The sequence below is a fragment of the Metopolophium dirhodum genome, chromosome 8 (genome assembly GCF_019925205.1).
Source record: "Metopolophium dirhodum isolate CAU chromosome 8, ASM1992520v1, whole genome shotgun sequence".
NCBI classification, from domain to species: domain Eukaryota; kingdom Metazoa; phylum Arthropoda; class Insecta; order Hemiptera; family Aphididae; genus Metopolophium; species Metopolophium dirhodum.
The window spans coordinates 35,950,690-35,976,758 of NC_083567.1; the positions used below are offsets into that span (position 1 = coordinate 35,950,690).

At 31.6% G+C, this 26,069-nt stretch overlaps 1 protein-coding gene and 1 long non-coding RNA gene across 5 annotated transcripts in view; one reads left to right on the forward strand and one right to left on the reverse strand.

Annotated features, from left to right (window-relative positions):
* The window catches only part of LOC132949970 (centaurin-gamma-1A), a 114,748-nt gene that overhangs the window by 80,379 nt on the left and 8,300 nt on the right, over positions 1–26,069 (forward strand). For 2 of the 3 annotated variants that reach the window (XM_061021110.1, XM_061021109.1), the window contains exons 2-4: positions 1,834–2,066; positions 24,347–24,488; positions 25,499–25,633. In XM_061021110.1, coding sequence (XP_060877093.1) covers positions 1,834–2,066; positions 24,347–24,488; positions 25,499–25,633 — 510 coding nt within the window. Of the gene's footprint in view, positions 1–1,833; positions 2,067–24,075; positions 24,217–24,346; positions 24,489–25,498; positions 25,634–26,069 lie in introns of those variants that run through there. The other variant, XM_061021111.1, reaches the window with a different exon arrangement.
* LOC132949975 (uncharacterized) lies at positions 2,015–4,863 on the reverse strand. Of its 2 annotated transcripts, XR_009665169.1 has the most exons (4): positions 4,560–4,863; positions 2,570–2,846; positions 2,358–2,507; positions 2,015–2,154 (listed from the first exon to the last, which is right to left on the reverse strand). It is a non-coding gene; the product is annotated as an uncharacterized LOC132949975 (long non-coding RNA). The 2 variants fall into 2 exon arrangements; XR_009665168.1 differs by having other exon boundaries at positions 2,064–2,507.

The following is a 26,069-nucleotide window of genomic DNA, read 5'->3' on the forward strand; positions in this document are numbered from 1 at the left end:
TATACAGTGTTTTTATACCTTATACTTAACACTCGTCATCAGCTGACCGGTTTTTTGTGCAAATTTTGTAGTTTTCACATTTTGCATATTTATTACATATATTATCATAATATATATCATAATTTCACGACATGTGAGGAAATATGATATTATATTACTAATATAATAATATAATATGCAATAATATATTTATAAGTCTTGAAATGTTCTAGTAACCTAAACCTATTTCCTGTCGAAGACGTATCACGAGTTATTAGTTATTACACAAAACAAAAATTCATAATTAATTGTTGGCATAATTTTAATGTATAATAGCATAATACATATATTAGTGTAGGTATTACAGACGGGTATTGTCAGTACACAATAATATACGACAATTTTAGATTGTAGTCTCTAAAAAAAAAAAAAAATATTTGTGAAATAAGGATAGGGTAAAGGAAGCTATAATAAATATATAGTGATGTATATTATAGTATATTATTACAGCGTTGCTTTAGATCGCCAGCGTGGAGCCGTTGTATGGTTGTATAGTATTAACGTATACAAAATAATATAACATTTAAGTGTTTTTACATAAAAGGACTGTAAGCTTTTTTCATGTTTTTTTTTTTATATATATACACATTAACTGTTCGGCTCTCTCGCGACATTTGGCAGTTCGATTTTGTGTAGCTGGCGGACTTTAAATACACTGTTTGGGAACATAATATTATTATAATATAATATCGTAAGCGGTGGGTCGTGTTTTCGTTGCATCAATGATGGATACACGCATATTATAATATATTGTGGTAGGTCCCACATTTGACGTGTGTAATGGAAACACGACAGGTGCGTGGCATAAAAACTTCAAATGATCGATTGGTTTCCAAAAACGTCGCGACAGAAATATTATAATGACCGCTATTTAAAATCGACGAGGGGGGCGGACATTTTTTGTTTGACGCTGCAGCAAACACGCTTGTTTTCTAAAGGTTATAAATATTAATTAATATACAAATGAAACTGCGTTGTAATAAACTCTATTATAAAAAAAAAAAAAAATTAAAAAACTGTTCTATCATTATTGTATTCATATATCATTTCAACACAAACCCATTTCAGTTTGTGATTATTCAATTTGATTAATTATATTGAATTTATTTTCATTACCTATACAAGAATTGATTATATTTTGATAGTAACAATACATTTAAAAATGTGCGTTTTATAATATAGGTACCTACTGCGTTTTTTGTTTAAATGATTTTAATTTATAACAAACTCGTGTGTTCAGTGTCGACGTGAATACCTATATGCACTATAAGTACCTAATATGGTATGATAAATTGTAAGTTGTATTTGGGTAGGTAGGTTAGGTTAGGTACTCGTTTCTTTTTGATCTACAATATTATGAGAAAAAAATAAAACTATAATATTTTATATTTTTGATGATTGTAAGAACTAATAATAACGGTTTAGTTCAACCGCGAATAAGTTTGGATATTAAATTGTTTGGTCTTAAAATGTAATCAGATTATTATAATATATAATTAACATGACTACATGAGACTCAAATACTCAATAATAGCAATTGGAACCATTAAAAAATAATGAGCCCGTCGTATTAATAATCGAATTGTCGGCATTTCGCCAAATACGTTTATAATATAATTAAGTACCTACCTAATAATGCAGTTTATGATGAAATATTATAATATATTTTAATGCGCACTGTATTATATTATGTGTTGTACACTATAATTGTATACGATAAGATAAGTTGAAATATTATACAGTAAAACCTATATCTATACTAATTTCAATATTTTGTTTTTCTTATTTTCATAGATTCGTTTGTAAACAGTCAAGAATGGACGTTGTCCCGATCAGTTCCGGACTTACGCCTGGGCATTGTTGGTTCGCTATCGTCCGGCAAATCGGCGCTGGTTCACAGGTACCTGACCGGGTCGTACATGCAAGAAGAGAGTCCAGAAGGAGGTCGATTCAAGAAAGAGATATCCGTAGACGGCCACAGTCACCTGTTGTTGATCAGAGATGAGGGTGGTTCTCCAGAGTCACAGGTTAGTTTGTATACTTATCATAATTGGACGACGATTGTTTTCTCATAGAATCCGGCTACATCGGTCCGTAGTTGTAATGCATATCATACTGTAAAAACGGTGAACTGAATAAAAAAATATCCATAAGTATCAATTATAAATTATAATCGTAACAAATTCGTGATTATTAGGTCGAAAATTGTATGATAATCAATTTTTCTTCTTGTGTTAACCGTTACAAGGATGTTTCTTAGAATATAGATTTTGTTTTGTACATGAAAAATATACAGTTTGTCTCCTCTAAAATGTTACCAAGTTCCGCCAATGTGCATGTGTGTTAGGCGTGTCCCTGGATATTTATCGTCGTAGGTACTGTATATTTTATAATATACATCATGATGATCGTCTCGGCTGGGGGGTCGTCGTCATTGTAATTTCGTGTCCAGGAATTTAGTTTACATACTGTAATAAAACAGTGTTATAATAGTCGTACAGTATATTAGACTGTGTATGTATATATTTACTATACAAACAGCCCGAAAACGTTAATCTACTTTGCGGCGGGGGTGGCGTGTTCGCCGCGGAAGTAGTCGTTATTGCGTGAGGTCGAGGGGAAATCCGGCTGCTCTTAAATTCGACGCAATCACGCAACGATAATTCGACCGGCGGCTGCGATTTTCCGACGTGCGGAGTTCCATCTATGCACATATATATCCAACAAATCATGGTGTTGTGCATATCATCGACACAACATCGGAAAAACACGAAATAGTACCTTCCTCAACAGTGGAAAAAACAAACCTGTAAAAAAAAAAATAGGTGTTTATGGTACCTATTTATAGTAATGTCCTAAAAAATACGCCATTATTTGGCAATATAATTTTTGGTGAAACTCATGCCCTCTAATCTACTTCAAACTATCATGCACATTTTATGGTGTGAAAACTCTATCATGATGGTTCATGACATTTCGTGACAACAACAATTTTTTTTTATACTTTTAAATTTTCCTTACGGAGACAGCATCTATTTAAACCATATCATAATATTAGCTGTTACAATAATGATTTGGTGATTTTATAATCGATATATTTTATGTTTTATTTACTTACTCCAACTATGTACCTATATAGATTTCCCATATAATTGTAATTTATCAAATTTGTATATTGCCACTATGTATTATTATACTTATAAATTAAAATATATGTTGAATATTCAAATAATTAAATTAAATTATAACATTTTTATATGAATATATTATAGTGATCAATAAAATTATTTTCTTTCTAAAAAAAATAAACGTTATTTTATAAAATTAAAACCTGACCTCCACATCCCCCACATCCCCACATTTATAAGTCTATGGATTAAGTAAATTTCTTTGATTGAAATAAAACATTTTTACTTAAAGTTTGAAGTTGGTACTTAACATGACCGAAATATTTCATTATTTTTCTTTTTTCATATACCTACTTATTCATATAACCTACCTTATGAATTTTTTCCATTTACGTTGTTATCCCGATTTCGATCATGAAATTAAATGGAATATATAGGTGTATAGGTTGTCATTCAAAAAAATGTATAAACCCCTAAATAGTTTCTATAATATAACTATCCTTCGCGGTTTCTGTGTGTGTATAATATGTGTTATCGTCTTGCATATACCGCGGTTCTGTTGATGCCACTATTTATTTGGCCGTTTTCCCAATAATTATATTGTTATAATGTGATAATTATTATCGTGTTTTTCCTTCGTGTCTGGGTGAATTATAAAATATTTTTTGTCTTACCGTACTGTATCTCGACTTATATAATATAATATTTATAATCCATTGCAGAGACTTTCGACATGCCGTCTATCGCGCTTGAACTCAAATCTCGGGGGGTGACGCGTGTGAACATTTTATAATATATTATACACATATTATTATGTGCTGTATACACGAACGAATAAGCTTCTTATGCGCGAAAACTTTCCGAACAAATTATTACAACGGTCGTGTAATGTTATACGCGGAGAACGGTATCGACTTTTTCATTTTTAATAAGATGATACATTTTCCAATGTATATATAATGCAAACGGTAATTCAAACGGTGTTCAAAGTCTCATATATAGACCATAGGTGAAATGGATTAGTAAAATTCAATTTCCGAATATGTACGTAACGCATTCGAACAATATTACTTTTGAACAGGTATATATAATGATGAAAAAAATTCTGAAAACTGCTAAAAACTCGATTTCCATTAACTTGATTGATAAAATAAACAATTCAAGTTCAAAATGTCTAAGTTTTGAAACTTAAAATTGTATAATAAATGTTTAATAATAAAAGTTTCAATACCGGTCTAACAAAAGAAAATATGATAGTTTTACCTGCCTCATGACAACTTTAGAAAGTGCAGCCGTCGCGTATTAGTAATTTAGTCGCTTCTACTCCCCTGTATTTATCAGCATGGGGTTATATTATTATTATTACGACTTATTTGCAATATTTGTGTATACCTATACACAACAGCTGTTACATTCGTCGTGGTCGATGCAGCGTCCGTCGCCGACCATCATCTATATTAGATTGTTTTGAAACTGTCTAAGAACCAAGTAATTATAATACTTTGTTTAACTTATACACGTGGCATACGTGTGCGGAGAGCGTAAACCATTCGTTTATAATAACTAATAAGTAATAAGTAACATAACTACATAAGAACGGCGTACGACACTACGACCTCCACTGCCTGTCTTACTGCGCATGTTTAGCGAATTTTTAACTGCGCACTTAAAGCACTGCAGTCTTAACGACGTTTTTGTCTAGAGGCCGTTTAGTTTTTCGCTCTCCGCATAATTAAAAATTAATCATCGTGAAAAACGGTTAAGTGTGTTTGGCTAACACTAATTGTATAATAATAATAAATTGAAAAAAAAGTAGTCATAATGATATAGTTGAGTATAAATAGCTCGTTGTACATTTTATTAAAAATTGTATGTATAGCCATTAAAATTCTGTCTTGACTATTCAAATATATGAATATGCTAGCAGTTTATAAATTACGATATAATGTAGAATAATTAGTTACCTAATTAATCGCTAGAAATATGATTTATTAAGTATTTTTTTGGTCAAATTTCTCGTTTCTGTCTATGTATTGTTTATTTTCATTTGCTTTAACGACACATACTTATATGTGCTTATATATTTACGACTTTATTTGGTTTTAAAAAACAATCTATTATTTATAGTAAAAATGTCAATACTTATATTATTATAATATATAGCTCTTTGTGTTTTAATATTTTAAACGACAAAAAAAATAATTTCTGTAATCTGGAATATAAATTGTCGTAGTACACCCCAACGTCATTTATTTTTTCAGCCGAACATCATTTGCCTTGTTGTAGTAATGACTACGCAAGCTTAAAAGTTTCTAATTATAAATTGAGAATTCATAACTTCCCCGTAGGACGTAAGGAAATTTAAATCGTTTAACATTAATTAAGTCTCCACTTTCCACCAGTATTGTTTACAATATACGTCGAATAAATTGTATTTGTTCATAAAAGTTTATATACGAAGACCTCGAAAATGTGATAAATATTATTATATAAAATATAATAAACAGGTACTTATAGTTTGTATTAGTTATAGTTTATTAGTTTGAACTTCACACGACAAAATAACAAAAAGTCGCTATAATGATCTCGAACGTTCATGAACGATCGTATTTCGTAATGCCAAACAAGTGAATATTATGTAAGCGTATATAACTTATTAACAATACTCAAGTAGGATTTACTTGACGTATAACAAAGTTTAAATGTTTATTTAAAGTTCCATTAGCTTCCGAGATTATATTATATCCTATGAAGGATCAGCGAGTACACACTTTTGCGGTTATATGTATGTATATAACTATATATAGTATGTATTATATAATATATAAGTAAATAGATATTTTACTAAACGAAAGTTATGTAGAACATTTGAAATGTATTTTAATATTTCACTCGCTTTATAATAGACGTGTAGGATATTGTTTTTCACGTTTTTTTTATGTCGTTTTTGGTAATACACGCGGATCGTCAAAAGTTTTTTTTAAATTTATTCCAAATACAAAATTGGATTAATAATATTTCAAATTGATTTCACGTTTGTAGTAAAATTATTTACGAAAACTCGAAAACGGTAAACGGTGGTGTGCGCGTTTAATCATAAAATTCGGCCCGTTATCGTGACATTACATCGGCCTGTGTTTGCGATAAACGAGCTGGGTATAAAATATATTATATTATTATGTGCGAGAATTTGACATTCACAAACACTACGTACATATATATATATATATATATATATATATATATATATATATATATATATATATATATATATATTATCGCGGCGCTTAGTGACGTCGAATGATTTATGACACTCGAGATCAATCGTATGTGATTTTCGCATTTTAAAAAATAACAACATTATTTTCGATGAAAACGTTCGCGTGCACGTTTCACGTGTGAGCCACTCAATCCTTCGTATTTTTCATATAGCCAATTTGTATATAATATATAAATTATATCATTCCACTACACTCCGAATTCGGCAACGTTTTTATCAATATACGCTCGTCGTGACGCTGTTGTCGATCGATCTCAAATAAAACCTGTAAGTACAAATGTGTAATCGCCGCTGTTATAAATCTACATTACACAGAGATTGATCTATAAAACTGCAGACTACACTAATATTATTTTCTCGGCCAATTTCAACGGTTTAGTTGAAATTTACTATTCCTGCAATAGCGCAGCAAAAGTTTGCGACTTAACGGTATAAAGTGACCTAACTTCATTCCAATCGTCCGAGCTTTAAAAGCTTATTAATTGACTCTATTGACAGTGTCATCGACAGTATTGACACTATTTCAGTCGTTTTATGTTTAATATGTTTATACGATATTTGTAGAAAAGTACCTATAATAGGTACTACTCTAGATTGTGAAATTAAAATGATGATATTTTATGTTGCAGCTTAAAGGAGTTTTAATCCACCATGATAAAAATATAAATAGTAAACGATAGTATTTTAACAAAAATTCTTTTTTCTTCACAAAAAATCATAAAAACTTACTGAGAAATGTACTGACTTATTTATATAGTTATAGTTTTGCCGGTTAAAAGAACCACTCTGTAGTCCTGTAAGTATATGTGTAAAAAGGTATACTCTATAGAGTATACGCCGAACTGCCAAAGTGTCCGTCAAAATGCTATTTACATTTATTTTCTTCTGTCCTTATAGTATATATATATATGTAATATGTATGTATTTATTTATTATGTATACAGCTGTTGTGTGGCGTAGAATGTTCACGTCGAGGCGTGCAAATTTCGACAGTAGTCTGTTTTTGCGAGTTATCGTGTGATTGCCGTTGATCAATAAAACCATTTATAAAATCCCAAGTACGACATACGTTATAGGAAAGACCGCTTTCCAGCTAGCAAAACATTTCCTAATGTGTAGTCTTTCAACTATCACTCCTCCCCTATAGCATACCCATTTTTGAGTTTCTTGTGTTGTTGCAATTGATTACGTGCTATAGCTGTATGTCGTTCAGTTGTATTTTTATACAGTGAAGGAATTGTTGATGCTCGATCAATATCTGTGGTTTTTAATTTAACAAATGTATTTTCAATTTATAATTTTTCAATACTTTTCATGATAGTCTTTTCGATTTTGGTTTATAAATACCGTTGTAACGAGTTGTGCTAACAATCTATTTTAGATTCTGAGTGAAACGATGAATGTATTGATTTTACAATGATGTGTGTTTTTTTTTTTATTTTTTTTTTTTTTTATTTTTTTTTTTATTTTTTTTTTTATTTTTTTATTTTTGTGTCTGTGTACACGATAAGTAGTCGAAATAATGCTTCGATTTTCGACTTCAGTATCTTGTTCGATGGGAAAGTGAATATCGTTGGTGCATTGGGGAGGTCAAAATTTTAATTTCCCAGTAGTTTTCAAAAGCGATGTGAAAAACAAAAGAAAAATTAAGGAAAAACGGGAATTTTTACGCAAAATCGATTTTTAACAAAATCGATTTTGGTTATTGGTGTAACTCTAAAACAAATGACCGTAGATGCATGAAATTTTCACTGGTTGTTTATATTTGCATTTTCTATACACAATACAATTTTGAAAATAATTTGACTTTTTTTGAACTGTTTACGGACATTGTCAGTTTTCAGTTTTTTTAAATTTTTTTTCTATAAATATCAATAAAATTTTATTTGTTGGGTAAAAAAGCTTGAAAATTTAATAGAAGGCTCCTAGGTTATTGTTTCAAAGGCAGATGAAAAAAAATTAAAAATCCTTAGTCACAGTTTTTTTTTTATACACGTTTAAAGTTCAAATCTTGAAAAAATACGGAAAAATCACGAAAATTTGCAAATTATTTTGAGTTAGAAATTCATAAAAAATTTTCTTTTTAAATCTAAGATTTTAAAATCTAATACAAGATTCCTCATAAGTTTGTCTAACTTTATCAAAAAAAAAATTTCTACAAGAAAGTCAAATTAAATTTTTATGAGCGTTTTAAATTCATATTTTTACAACATTAGATATTCACTCGATTTCTCATGTACCGATTTCCTTATTTTCTTGTAATTCAAAAACGAATAACTGTTGATACATGAAAATTTCACTGAATGTTTATATTAGCATTTCCTATACACCATACAATTTTGAAAATATTTTGACACTTTTTGAGCTGTTTACGGGCATTTTCAGTTTTCAATTTTTTTAGTTTTTTTTTCTATAAATATCAATAAAGTTTTATCTGTTGGGCCAAAAAGTGTAAAAATTTAATACAAGACTCCTGATATATTTTTACAATAGCAGTTGAAAAATATTGAAAATACATAGGCACAGTTTTTTTTTATAAGCATTTAAAGATCAAATTTGGACAGAATTTATCAAAATCTCGAAAATTATCAACCATTGTAATTAATAAATTATAAAATGTTCAGTTTTTATAGCTAAGGATTGAAAATTTAAAACAAGATTCCATGTAAATAGATAATTCGGTTACCAAAAAATCTAAAAAATACACAAGCACAGTTTATTTGTATAGTCATTTTAAGTTCAAATTTGGACGAAATTACATAAAAACCTAGAATAACTATTTTAGTTATTTTGTTGTGATTGTATAATATTATTCGTGGGCACTTGAAACTTCTAATTTGTAATATTTTCATCGATATATTATGATGATAGTATCACGGTTTGTTGTTGATGTATAACGCGTTATATGTACCTAATGGATATTGTGATATGATTAATTTGGAATTTATTATAGGTCAATTTTTTTTTTAATACCATAGATAAGTGTATAATATGTCTTATACCTAGACTGACATATCGTCTCCACTCAGAATCGTTTTTCTTATACAATGATATATCATTGAATTCAAATTTAATACCATACATTATACAGTGACCCACTTGTAACCTACAGTACAGCAGAGCGACATCCACTTGCCCACCTTTTTATTTATAACCATTTAAAGTTCACTTATCATAAACGTGGAATGTACTTTGTATAAGTATATAATACAGTGATCTAAACTATTTATTCAAATTTCGGTATTTGTTTACCAACATTTTCAAAAAACTATTCGGCTTCATAGCTATGAAATTTAAAGAACCTAAAAGAATATTACTACAATGAAACATATTAAAACATTTTTTTCTCCTTCGTAAACACTTAAGTTTGTTGTATGTTTTACGCATTAGTGTATGAACAATCACCTTAAATATCGATTAAAATCGTGGACGTAATATTTTTAACCGATGTAAAGTTTTCTCCAACCAAAGAGTCGTCGAAAAGTGACCCTTTCGTTTTTATATACAAAGTATACACAGGTGTAGTATATATACGTATGTAAAAAAAATGTCGATTACTTTTTGCGACAATATAGTTCGAAAACCGTTTGGTGTGGTATCAAGTTTGCTCCATATGTACCGATACATTTAATATTTGTATATTATATACTTAGAGGAGATCGACATTTTATCGTCGCTCTCTAACGTCATTCCTGGTCACGTCGTCGAGATAAATATATTTATAGTAAATATAGTAAATACGATATACAATACGCGCACGTGGAACAAACACTATTATATGTAATATACGGACGACGACGTCGTTTCACTTTTTTCTCCACTTTTGAGTTCCAATCGTTATAGAATTGATTTTCGACTTTTCACAGCCATGTGTCACCGAAATATTAAACTCGCACACCATGTGATGCTCACCATTATATATTACCCGCGGCCGTATATCGGCATACATAATATATTTATTGTGCTGTTAAATATTGTTATTATAAAAATTCTCATTACATAAAATGTATTAAGTATAGATACTATATTTCTGAGTTTCTATAATAGAACGGACTCGCAATCAGAAACGAAAACGACCAATAATATATGTAATTTTTGTCTACAGTTTGATGTCAAATAACATATTGTGACTATATTGTCTGTTTGCTTGTATAAATATGTATAGTATATTTGTTCTTATATACTGCGCATTAATGCGTTCCATAATTTTTAATCTGTGTTTGATGTACCTGTATTAACATATTATAATGATATTAGACTACACGATAGAAATTATAAATAATATAAAGTATTTAGAAATCTCGCAAATCATAAATTTACATATAATATAATTCTAAATATATAATTGTAAGGTATAACCGAGAACGTAGTGTGATATAAAAAATTCAATACACAGTATAGACTGTTATATGTAGTAATCTTGAGGTCTTCCCACGGGTAATTTTCAAAAGGAGGCGGTAAGCCCGATTGGCATAATTTGTGTTAATTTATGTTGTTATATTATATAGGTACCTAGGTACTTTAAGTTTTGACTGGATTGATTACTTTTTTCATGATAGTGTCTTAATAATAGGCTTACCAAAGTTAAATGGATAAATCGTGAGTCATTGTTTGGGAGTATTAAGGTACTGTTTATAATTTATTTGAGATTTGTTAAACATAATATAGGTATACGATATAGACGATATTTATGCGACTTAGCTGTATAATGGGTGATTTGTTTTATGTTTAATAGTAAATACTACTAAATACTTATAATCTCATAAAATACCTATTATTGTTTTTGAAAAAGTTATATTTTTTAATTTATTTTGTTCCTTAATGCTAATACATTAACTAGATACATAATATGAGCGTAGTAAGTAGACCCATATTTTGTCAGGGAATTTTATGTGGATACTTTATTGTGTAGGGTACGTCTGCAGTGCTACTCCAATCGGCTCATATAACTTTAAATCATTTTAAGTTATAACTAATTAACTACCTACTAATTGCATACTTCATTATTATACAATATATTATATCAACATGGCTGCATAACAACTCTCAGAAAAATGTACTACTTCGGAATACGAAACAAAAAATGTATGCCGGTCATTCGAAAAAGTAAAACATTTAAATAATTATAAATATTATAGAAATATCGTGCTTTTTTTTAAAAAATATTATTATATCAAATAACTAAATTTTTTAAAACAATATTTTAAAAATCTTTTATGCGTGTCGAAAGTTGGTGTAACCTACCTAATTAGTGTTAACTGTTAAAAGAATCATCCTGTATAGTGTATATATAATATATATATATGCATTGGTGACAATGACGTTGATCTTGATACAGCCGTTAGCAACTATTATATGATCGGCTGTCTCGTTTATATAATATATAGATTCGGCTGTGAAAAAAACATTTTATATTATATAATAATGAATATTGGACAGGGTGAAAATGACGGGTGTTTGCAGTTGGTTATATGTATTATTATAGTGTAGATACGTACAGATAACTGAGGTATACGTTCAGGTTTCCGCGAAGATTATTTCGTCAACATATTACATATTATATAGGTATAGGTACTATAACTATTCCACGCGAAGGATTCTTTTATGCGACCTTAACGCGCGCGCATACTGTGTTATTTTTTTATTTTTTTTTTTTGAACCAACGAAGTATACCTATGACGTATGTCCCTTCAAATCGAACAGTCGTGATATTGTTGTATATTAAATAAATTATCGTGTGGTTTTTTTTATTTTTTTTTGTTTGGTGTGATGAAGTTGGAGTCATGCGATTTTTAAATCTTTAAAAAAAAAACCAATCTTTTTCCATTTTTTACGTAGGCATGACAACTATGACCTATATAATAATTAATAATATAATGCTAATAGGTAGGTACCTACAACGAATGAATATTAAATCATTATTATTTTCGTTTCCGTCAAGCTATAATCACGCAATCACGGTACCTACTATATTATGTATTTTTGAATATTCATAAAACTTTTTACATCAAGTTATCGCAGCCTTTGCTGTAGGTGGTCTGCCCTTTAATCAAATAGTGCCTTTATTAGAGGGTATTATCGGTGTGTGTGTGTGTGTGTGTGCGTGTGTGCGTATAAACTCACAAAAGACGGTGGTTGTAGTAAAAAGTCCACTCAAATGTAAATTTCGCGCTTACAATCGTATTTTTTTCGGTGATTTAAATAATTTGACCATCTACATAAAACCCAGCCCCGGAATACGTATTGTGTTATATACCTACCGACGCCCGTTTTACACGCAGAACGTCGCCAATGGTCTGACTAAATGTATTATAAAATGGAGACGGCGCTTGCGTTATTGCGTTCCCCATTTCCGTTGTCATCCAATAAGTAATAACAATAAAATAATGCGTTCTTTTATATAGTCCCAAAATACCAGTCTTAACGTCATCCCTCAAAGGTTCGTTCTCGTTGAATTCCGTCCGCCGTTGATTGTCATTCGTCCCACGTATACAGGATGATACATTTAACCCACCACACTAATTTTCCCAGTTGGTATACCTATAGATGAGTGGAGTAGTGTGGCAATATTTGCCAAAATGAATATAGGTAGGTACATAATCGCCTGAAACTTAAATGTTTATAATTAAAATCGTATTGAAATGAAAACTACGAAATTCCGTAAAAACTAAAAATCTTGGGATAAAAAAAAAAAATAATAATAATATGATTACAGTTGATCAAATGGATCATCCTGTATATGCACAAAACAAACGATCACACTATAAACCGTCGTCGTAAACGCAGTAGGTACAGTGAATATGTGTGTATAGTTTACCACCTTTTTAGTATAATAATATATATCCGACGACGACGTATACATATATTATAGTATACTGCCAGTTATATAGCCACATATCGTCTCCGGAGGGTTCGCATAGTCTCGTCTCCTCGGGCGATTTCTCGCAAATTATATTACCCCGCCGCCTTCGATTCCGACGCACGCGTTGTTTTAATGTCTCGGACGGATTGTATTTTGCCGCACTGTGACATCGCTATTACTTGTTTACGGCTTGGGTGTGCGCACGCATGTTCATCATACTGCTTCGATGCGTAGTCTGACGAATATTATGACAGATCGACGATGACTGCGGCAAACGTACGTCGACAATTCCTCGCATTATTCTTTCAATTTATTTATGTACAGGGTGTATCTAGAACAGTAAAACATATTTAAATGTAATTCAGTATAAAATCGAATCGATGTGTGTAAAGCCCCTCACCCCAAATTTTTTCAAATTATACCTTACAAAATTGTGTGTTGTAAGGGAATATTAAGTTAATTTTTGGAATTTTAAGTTCATCGACTCGATGATTTGGTTTTTGGGAATTTCTAAGTTCCATTTTAAATTTTAAATATTTTAATTGTAACAGTGGTTAATTTTACCCGCAAATTATACCTTCGAATTTATCAACTTAAAAATTCCAAAAATCAACTGACAATTCCTTATACAAATTAAACTCTACAAGTCTAAATTATACTAGACAAATTGTAAGTTGTAGAGCTTAAATTTTAAGTTATTGTTAGTGGTTACTTTTGGCTTCGTTACAATTCAACCACTGTTATTCGAAGATATACCTAACACGAAGCCAAAATTAACCACTAACAATTACTTAAAATTTAAGCTCTACAACTTACAATTTGTCTGGTGTAATTTAGACTTGGAGAGCTAACTTCATACACTTGTGTCAAATCATACATATCCTATAAAATAATATCAACATAAATTATATATCCTGTATAATTATACAACTTATATAATATTAATTATTATATATTATATGCATGTTTGACAGCACCAACGTCCCTGTCATATTTGTTTCCTTTCATTCTCTTTCCGGTTCCTGTACCTAAAAGCAAGCTATTGCTGTTACCTACCATGTGTTACTCTCTTTGCGTTTTACCCTGGCTATATTTATTATTGGCGATGAGTAATGACAAACGCGGTCGTGAACATCGCCAGTTGACGGAGAGAAATCACCGTCGCGTACATTACTTGGAATTTTTCTAAAATAAAAGTATACCGAATAAATGTAAAGCTGTAAAGATATATATATACGTAAAAGTATGGGTAGGTAGGTATATATTGTATACGTACATTTATATATATGTTTAGTATATAATATATACTATGTAAGTTTGTACGTATACAGTGTGGATCCATTTTAAACTGCTACAAGCTACGCTAAATTTTAAAACAGTCTTCACCGAAAAATTACTATTTTATATTTTATTTTAAATCCAATCTGAATTTTTTTTTAAATTCATTTATATTCGACGTGTATGTCAATAGTAGATTGAAGAAATTATAGCGTAATCATTTAAATGGATCACTCCGAATACGGATGTGTATTTCGTTCGTTGGGAAAAAATGGAAAGCGTGAGAAAACATAAAAGATTGCTCGAGAATCGAGGAAAACGCATCACCAGTCATATATTATTACCTATATACATCATAATTATGCCAATTACATAGTTTTTTTTGGGGGGGAGGGGTGAATTCGATTGAGTAATAATAATAATAATAATAATCATAATGAAGCGCATGATCGATTGTAATCGACGAGTTCACGGATTTCGCGCACAAGAATGCTTTTAGTGAAAAAAATCAACTTAACGTGCATTTCACAAATTACATTATTTATAATTCCGTGAGAACAACGCGTTCGAGATTACCGACGCCTTTGTAATTCTATACAGTTCGTTCGATTATTAAATATATATGGGTACAATATATAATATGATGTGTATCCAGTTGGTTTGAATTATTATTATCATTATATTATTACACGCTATATAGGTATATCCACTTGAAATTTTTCGGGATTTACGATCCGATTACATCGATGGGGGGGGGGGGGGGAGAGAGCCCATAGGTGACCCTGTCTATATACTTGCAGTATACTCTATATACGTATACGCACATCCGGTCCGTTAGTTCCGGGCTATCTAATCGTTGACGACCGTTTTTATTATTATTATTATTTTTTTTTTGGACGCAAGACGACGAGCCTTTTGTGCGCTTCACACTCGACCGGACCTTTTGTCGTCGACGAAATCGTTTTTTCTTTCCTGCGACGGACGTCGCCTCCTCGCGAACATTACACCTCGTCGCTATATGTACACACGCGCGCACACCTATAAAGCATACACAAAAAAAGTAATGCGATGTAATATTATATCATATTCATCTTCGCACCTATATAATATATACGCACCATCACACACCTTATACGAATGAGCCTAATCCGACGTTTATATTAAGATTTAATCCTCCTTACCTGCACACACACGTCGGCAGAGCACGCCACACAAAAGGTGTCGAAATTGTTTCATAGACAACAGTTTTATCTTTTATTGTTTTTTATACCGGCCATGATGTGTGGGTAGTGCGCGTGTGTGTAAATATAAGTAATGTGTTGTGTTTTTATATTCAGTCCACCCTTACGGCGTATATATGTTGTAATATTTGTACCTTTTGATATTTTAACGTCCGATTTGCATGCAGTGCTCGATCCTCGCGCATAAATCATTTAAAAAAAAAAACACTCAGGTGTATCGATCGAGCTTGAGTTTCGAATGAAGAACAACTATTCGCCTTCATCGAACGAAAATTTTGTAATGTGTAAATAAATTCTGTCGCTAAACTTTTTCACGTAATTCCGTCGTTTAATAATATATGATATATTCATATATTGTGTATATAATACACACTGCGACGGTGGTTTAAAATCGTGTTTGAAAAATAATACTCTAGAATAGTGGGATAAAGACTTTATCAGACTGCTTTTTCTCGGGCAAGCATTTCACCTATTTTGTTTATTGCATATTCATTTCGGGAATAATAAAACGCGTCATTCGTCGTGTTGATATTATAACCTTGTAATTGTATCGTCTTATTATTTTGCTCTGTTATCACTTTATTCTTAAAATAAAGTCGAGATCAATATAAATACATAATGGATGTCCGAACCGTTAAAGAGAAAACGATGGGTAATCAAGAATTATTCAGAAAACAAATTGTTTATTATTGGAAAATGTCATTATATTTATAATGTAAATACCTATATGTATACAACGCATTGAACTCTATTAGCCTATATAACAGTTCTGTGCGGAAACCCTTTAAACCGTTAAATACATGTATAGGTACTATCGTGATTTTCTGTAGACGTCTTGCAATATGTATACTGCTATGCCTGTTTTTTTTTTTATAATATTATGATTTATGATAATGTAAACCGAGCATCGATGTTCCAGTTAACGTACTCACAGTATTATAGGTTTTGCGGAAAATCGTGACGGAATCAATGAGAAAAATAATATGTTATGTATACCTATAGTAACGAATCAACAACCTAATATAGCGGAAAACTCCGAATAGTTAATGTCGCATAGATAGTCGGCCGGGCAAAAACTGCGGCCGTATACGGATCAATAACGCATCAATTGGGTTACGGTGCCGTTCGCGTAGTTTAGTGCTGCCCCCAAAGCCTGCAGCGGCTGCAGCTATCCCATGGTCATATCCATCAACATATTATTGTGAATAGTCACAACAATATGATTTATTTTATTTTGTGAACTTTGTACGCCTATTGTTCAAAGTGATAAACAGTAGGTATAGGTAGGTAGGTGGTAATAAGAGTATTTTTAACCGTAAATATTTATTAACATTTTTTTTTTCATAAATATTTTATATGGAATTTGTATGAATCTGTACGATGAAAATCTGAATCTGTACGGATTTATTTTCTGAGTAAAATATGGGGGAGGGGGTGGATCGAAACATACGTGTGCCAGCCTCCAAAATGATATAATAATATAATATGACTTTGTAAACCGTCTCAGTTCGCTGAACATAATAATATATAATAAGTATAGGACGTAGGTACATTATTTTTTGTAAGCATGTAAGCATATTTGTCGGATGTGATTTAACATTGTAATATATTGATATATGCATGTGGGTTACGCGGATGCTAGGCGGCTGCAACGATAATAGCGCTTCGCGATACGATTTTCGGAAACTATTATTTTGCCGTTTTCGTAGGACTTGTTTAATCTCCGTAAATCGTATAACACATTACATATATATTCGGACTGTCTCTGACAAAAACCAAAAAGCCACTTGAGGGGTTTACTTACTGCACGACACCACTCTCTCTCTCTCTCTCTCTCTCTCTCTATCATGATTATATATAATATATTTTAAATGTCTGTGAGACGCTCGCGCGTATAATAACGTTCTAAAAAGTTTCTTCGCAAATCTCGCCCGATACACATCGTTTCCGGAGACCCTTTCGGGATTTTCCGGGAAAGCCCCCGTTTCGTTATGCGCCATCGATTGTGTATATAGGTACTATATATACACTAGAGCGCGTGTACACAATATATTGTATTGCACGTTTTCCGAATAATGGTTAATATAGAACAACGCGTGGTTTCATAATATATAGTGTGCGATCTGAGTGACTATACATACAGTCTTGCCCTACATTTGAAGAATGATTTAACGTGGAGCACGCGCATGCCCCCATTTTATCATCATGTATTTATTCAAATCCCGATTATAGAAATTTTGAAGTTTGCAACTTCGTCATGCTTGGTTTCCCAAGGATAAAACTAATACATACTTGATGAATCGGCTTATTATTTTAAAGGGCTTGGCCCTTTTAACAAAAGTATGTACAATTTTCAATTAATTAAATTAATATTGGCAAAATATAAATATAGATAGTAATAAACTTAACCGTATTTGAAAAATCATAAATATACACAAAAATAAAAATAATCAGGTTTGAAAATTTGGGTCCACGTCTTCTTAGCGGCTCTTCTGCTAAATAAATAGTTTTGGCATATGAAATGTAAAAAGGAGCAGTATTAGGAGCAGTAGCTTATACGCGAAACTATTAGTTTAGAAGATTCGATTTTACCTTTTAAAAAATACTACAAATAAACCATTAGTACCTTCAGCAATGCGTCTTTGTTTAGCCAAGAAAGAATATGCACTTAAAATTAAAAAATCTCTAAATATACAAATATATGGGCTATAAAGTTTGATTTCATTCGTAGTCTTGAAATTAATTTCTAGATTTCCTAGCAATAAATCTAGTCTACCAAAAAAAACATGCAACAATGTTCAAGTCATGACAGTATAATATGATATTATACGATAAACAAATTGACTCCTTTGGCGGATGCCGTTGTTTCGCCTGTGTAATAATTGTATACTACTATACCTATTACAATTTCGCACCGCGTGTATTATGCAAACACAAACGAATATTGTAATCATTTAACACGCGTATACATTGTACAGGGTGATTCAACAACCATGCGCTCACCCTAATTTTTCGTTTATTAATGAATTAATTTAAATACTTAGTTTATTTATAAGATTTAAATAAATCATTTGCTTTACGGTTTAAAGAAAAACAGGGTAGTTCTCATATGAAAAAAAAAAACGAAATGGATATCATCGATTTAAAAAATATAAAAAAAAATTGAGTATTTGAAAACATGACCCTTAAAGTGTATACTGTTTATAAATTCCAAAAACCTGAATTTAAATTAATTATAATTATTAAAGAAAGAAAACGGGGGATGAGCATTTTTTGAATCACTATGTGTATATATTATTATATATTTTGTATATCGACGTGTTACAATTCGCGCAATGGTTGCGTGTCGTGAGCCATTTGAATTATCGCCTACACTCTAGTACGCAATTGTGGCGTGCATAATATATAATATCATACCCATGTATGTGTAGCAATCGTAATAATAATCGTTTGTCGCGGTTTGTCGTCGCAGCTGTTGACAATTACAATTTGTTCAACTATATACACCTACATTATAATATTATATATTATGTTTGCATATATATAGGGTGTATGTGAAGGATTTGGAAATTTATCGTTTGAATATTTATTTTTCATTTGTCAACCAAAATAATTCAGTCACATTATCACACTGCATCCCGTATACATAATGCATATTATTTCACATGTGCCATATGCATAAAATCCACGTATTTAACGGTTGTCTTATATAGATTACCTGTCCTATTTAATGTATATTTCATACAATATAAATGGAACGTGCGTGTAATCACTATATTTGCGTAATCAAATAAGCGTTAATGTTTTCGCACTGTTTTTGTTTCTGAGTTGATTCGAAATCGAAATCATATTTCGTTGTTTGTACTCTTTGATAGAATGTTTGGTAAATATAGGTATATATTTGTTTTTATTCTTCTCTGGAATATATTTTAAAACTTGGAAGTTTTGAAGTGAAAGATGTAGACAGAGGAAAGAGTGCAGCGGAATGTAAATCAATTCTTTTGTGATTCTTTAATCGTATCTATATAGCCTTCCGCGCGCCACAATATAATATTATATTATATTTTAACGAAACTTTTTTTCAACAGACACATTAATATTATATGTTTTATACGCGTGACTGACGACGGCTTATATTCCGACGTCCGTACACGCGAGTGGGGATTCTTTTGAACGTGAACCCGTCAACAACTCTAAATACTACGTTTAAACAATTTAAAACATCAAATGAGAGTTATATACCTATCTGCACGCAGACTTATCGTTTAAAAATCAAACTACGGTACTGTCACAGTGCCGCCTACTTATTACTCATTAGCCTATATGATATATTATATATTTGTATATACCGGGGAGACGCGTGAACCTGTTTGGAACACGTGCAAAATACAATATCAAGAAAATTAAATCTAAAGACTAAAACTATTAATTTATTAATTTTATCAGCATATTTTATATGCCTATATTGCATTGTATGTTATTGGTTAATTAGTGTTAATACAATCGCCCTGTAAAAATACTACCTACTGTAAGGTGTACTATGATTACTGATATCTATAAACATAACCTTATACTAATATTTGAATGTTAATCCTTTTTCTCGAATACCGATCTGCAGGCTACTATTTTATCTATATCATAAAATATTATTAGTCACTTATTTATATTATATATAGTTGTATATAAGTGGCACTAAAAATGTAAAACAAATTATTACTATTGGCAGAGCTATAAATCAATTCAATCCCGAATTAAAAGACATGTGTTTTCGCAAAAATGCAGCAAAATACGAGCCAACAAGATAAATCGTCTTAACTTTATGCTACGCTACAGTCGAGTGTAATATAATTGTATATACCTATATAACGGCCGCTGTATATTTTAATGCGTTTTGATGAGCGTAAGCGATATACAAATAAATAAAACTCCCCTTTACTGTCAAAATATATTATATGCACATATTATAATAGGTATATACATATTATATTTTTACAAGAATATAATAACCGACACGGTCGTTGCTTAGGTACGTCTTGTACACAATCGACACTGAAATCGAAATTATATTTATTTTTGTCATCTTTTCAAAGTAGGTACATGCACATATACGGTATGCCTCTGCCTACGTACAATAATAATAATAATATATTTTTCGTTTGATTAATACATCTCCTCCCCTGCGCGGAGTGTATCTACGGCTGCAGTGGGCGTTTTATTTTACACACAATCTGCTCAATAATACCTATACAATATTAATTTATCGTATTAGAAGCGTATTAGAAACCGCTTAGAAGGGAGGCGGTAAAATTTGTTTCTGCCGACGGACAATGCGCGATTTTATGCCGAATTTGTACGGTACGTATAATGTTTAATATATTACTAGTATTCACGTTATACTATTAGGACACGCCTGTGTGTAATACGTAAGCGTGCGTTGTAAAAACTGTGCGTTTTCCCAATGTGATTTTACCGGTGAAATCGTATTTCTCACCCGTTTTAAATTGGATGCATGTAACGGTCGGCGACGGTGGTTCTATAAATTTTACCGATATCCGTTCGAAATTATTACTTTGTGGTTCGAACGACACACGTCATGCACATACTCACTATCTATATTCGATAATATATTATCTCACGAATTGATTAAGTATAGCTAAAAATTGATTATTTTAAAAATAGGCAGGCGTGTCCGTCATTGGTTTATGTATAACCTTCGTATATATTGTATAAATTGTTTTTATTGTTATTATCGATTACCTGCCTATACATATAGGTATAGGACAATGACATAGACTAAGGATCGAGTTTATTACTTTTTTTTGTGTCATTCTTTAACGAATCCCTTTTTTACTATGAATATATAATATATATATATATCAACCAAAATATATGACGTGTAAAAAACCTCGCTAAGAAAAAAAAACTCAAGTTCGAAAAGTTGTGTTATCAAAAAGTGGTTAAATAACTTATTAAATCCGTTAGTATAGAAATTGTTGATAATTGTTTGTATTTGATGAAGTGCGATAATTATTAATACAAATAAATTAACTTAGCTTGGTGGCTATACTAATATGTACGATTACAACTAAACATATAATGCTGACATAAATATTTACGTCCCCATTTTATATTTGTATAATATTACCATAACACTATTTCAGTACATACTATGAGTAGCCGTCAAGCTAAGTTAATTTATTTGTATTAAATTATCGCACTTCGTCAAATACATACAATTATAAACAATTTCTATACTAATGAATTTAAGAAATTACTTAGCCCCTTTTTTAAATCACTGCAACTTTTCTAACTTGTTTTTTTTTTCTTAGCGAGGTTTTTTACGCGTAGTGTTAGATATTACTCATTTTTTTATTACAATTTTGGACATATATAGTTAACCTTTTTTTTTACTGATTTAAAAAAATAGGTAATACATACTCGTAAATATCAATAGGTAACAAGTATATATATTATATACACAACTTTATTAAATAAAACATAATAAGTGGACTAGGCATATTAATACAGCGATAAAATAAATAAACAAATTAATACAGCGACACACGGATATCAAAGCAGAACTTTAATACTATTATAATATGTGGTTGTATGTCGTTGTGGGTGCCATTGAGATTCCGTAGCTGCTCTAGGGAAGGGGTAAGGGTGACAGTGTACAACCCGCCTGTGATGCTTCCGACGTAATTACTGTTTTTTTTTCTAAAAAAATCGTATTTCCTACACAATACTATAAATACCATTAACTATAATTAAGTATAAATTATGAATATATCTACTAAATTTATATCGTTTTCTCTCCGTAATCTGTAAATGTTTTATGGAATTTGTATACAATGTACTCATCATAATGTTAACCTATATAATACCTACATGTTATAACCCGTCATATTTTTTCTTTCGTTCATCGTTCAAAAAGAAAGTATAGATACACATGAATTATAGGTTATAGACATACTATGATGTGCTATATTATATATATTAACCGTACCTATAACCTGCTAAAACGATGTACGCAGATGTTTAATTCAATAACAAACTCTCTTTGATTTTACACTCGCGTGCGTATGCGTAATGCGTGAAGAGACGGACTTCGAACGCGATGTTCTGACCCTTCCCTGTAAAAGTTTCCATACACAAGTAATCTACAGGCATACACGAGGCAGAATTGAGTATACTTTCCCCCTCAAAAGTTTTAATGAGTAGAACCATCTAAATGATCTGTATCTTTGGGGAATTCCTGCTAAATTATACAATAACTAGTTATACAATGATTATTTGATCATTTATTCATTCTTTATCCTATAAACTTACATATTTGTAGTCGTTGTTGCATCAATTATAAATATAATAATTCAATTTGTTGTGAATCATTATTCTTAGATGCGTTGAATCCGAATCCTGCACTTTACTTAGTACTTTACTAAGTATATATCATATATACATCGATATCGTATATGCACGTCGCACGCCATACACAATAGTCGTATGTAATACCGTGATATACACCCACAACTTTTTATCTCGACTAAAACACCCTCGACTTAAGATTTATTCATGATTATTGTGATATGCTATCTGACAACTTCTCTGTAAATCAAAACATCAAAATAAAGTGTGTCGTGTATTTTGGTATATATACCTATATACAATAATTACTAATACATTGTGCGGTCTTAGTTTATCGACCTTCTTGGTGTCGACATCAAAAGTATGTGGTTTTAGGATGATAGAAACCATTAGACCTCTAAGGCTAGATAAGAAATAGGATTTACGATATATATAGGTATTAGAGATACGTATCTGTATACTGTTGCGATATGTTTCACTACATCTAAAATGAATATGCAATAATTGCTATAAATCCGAACTTTTATTTAAATGATATATATTAATACTACTCTAATATTAGTAATATAGAGTGTGTCGACAAACGAGTCGTTGTAGATCGCGGCTATAGCAAGTATAGTGGAAAAACTGTTTGGCAGTTGGCTCTCTCCCCTCACAGAATTTTCGACAAATTTCCGCCCATCCGCGTCCGTCCCCGTTGTCCTTGAAAATGAACGCGCTGTGACGGCCGTCGCACGCTCGTCTCATGGTGTGTCATCGTCAACCCCAAACGGCCTCCTATAATAACAACCCTCCTACGCGTCATATCGATCGCTTTCGACGATTCGGCGCGTGCTGAAACGACCGCGACCGACGAGGGCGCACGTTTCGCCGATCGCGTATTATCACAGTATTCGTTTTCTGCGCTCGAAACAGCACGGTGTCTGCGTTCTTGGCAGCGATATCTTATATAGTATTTTTTATATATTTAGTCATCTCACTGATTTGCTACTTATACACATATCACAGATAATACGCACTTAGGTAGGTGCCTCTATACCTCACGGATAATATTATATAATATTATGTTAATACAACCTCCTCGCCACGGCCGGATTCTATCGCTGTTTGTATTCGGCGAAATAATTATAATAGTTATACCCTTTATTTACAGTTTACCGCCTGGGTGGACGCTGTTATATTCGTGTTCAGCCTGGAAAACGAAGCGAGCTTCAACGCCGTGTACGGATATTACACGAAAATGGCACATTACCGTAACTCGGCCGAAATACCGCTCATCTTGGTCGGCACACAGGGTGAGTACTCGCATCTATTGATGTCTATATAATAATACAAATATATATATATTATGTCAATTTGCGCACGAGGCGTCCACGCCGTATGCCATATATAATTGCTACGCTACGACTCGGTGTCGAGTGCCGCAGTGAACAAGAAGGCGGTTTTCGAGAGGATAGACGTCGCATTGTCAGCTTTTTTTTTTGATTCCCGCAGAGGGGCGAGTAGGTACATACTATATAAGAGTGTTTCGGATAAAAAAAAATGTACACGACCGCGATTTCTTTATTCATCAAAAAATCCTCCTAAAACGTACGACGAGTAGCGTATATATAATATATTACATGAATAATTCAGGAACTTTTCAGCGGCATGCGCACGTGTACTATAAGCTGTGTGTACGAATCGTCCCCGGTTTTTGACTTGCTTGGAAAAATCGATACCTATATACGATCTCTGTATCCCCTAGAAGTTCCGCATATACGTTTTATCGCGATTGTTTTTTCATTTTTTGTGAAAAAATCGGTAGTCTTGGAACGAGCGTCTATATGTAAACAGCAGTATAATATATATTACTCAATACTCATCATTCAGTCTGGCTGAATTTAATGCAAAATAGTATAAATATAAAATATCTACCTATATATAGTATGTATAGATTTCAGGATTTAATATTATATGGGGGTGCATAATAATGCCATGAGCTGATCATAATGCTTGGATTTCTCGGTTTTCCGTATCTCATTATACTGTCGGACACTTATTTTATACACCACCGTAATAAAAATAAAGGTCTTTTGAGTCGAACTTAATGGCTTTTTACAATTTTGACTGTCGACGATGTTTTATGTTTTAACACATAATAGTGCGATACAACGTGCTTGTTTTTAAACTATGTGCATATATATACGAATAAAGATCGTAATAAAATAATAAAATCGGAGGACACCATATCTCATATTATACAATATATCGTATGATATAACAGATAAAAATGATAACCGTGTAATGTGTTTTTCATGTGCAGACGCCATCAGTGAAACGAACCCTCGGGTAATAGACGACACAAGAGCCAGGAAGTTAGCGGCGGACCTGAAGAGATGTTCGTATTATGAGACGTGCGCCACGTACGGTTTAAACGTGGACCGGGTGTTCCAAGACGGTAAGAAAATAATACATGTATATTATAATTTGTTTTATTTTATTATGTGTCTTAAAAAAATTTATAACTAGTTAATACGTATTAGGTAATGCATTATATAGTTGGTTTGGAGTATACAATATACATTGTAAATATATATGTATGGTTGAAGAATTCAAGTAGATTTTCGGTGGATGTGAGGTCCAGACTAAGTGATTCTGCAAAGGTTGGAGCAATTTTAAAAATATGGTTCTAACTTCTAGAATCTAGATACATTTTGCAAGTCAGCCAAAACAGTGGGGGTCTCACCACGCGTAGGACAAAGGTTTCTTCTCTCTTGTGTTTTGTTTGTGCCAGTCTAAAAGTTACGAATTTTTCATCGAAAATTATGGCATCAATGATACCATTTTTGTACTCTATTTTGGATGCGTCGGTAATTGGTATAATTAATGTTAAC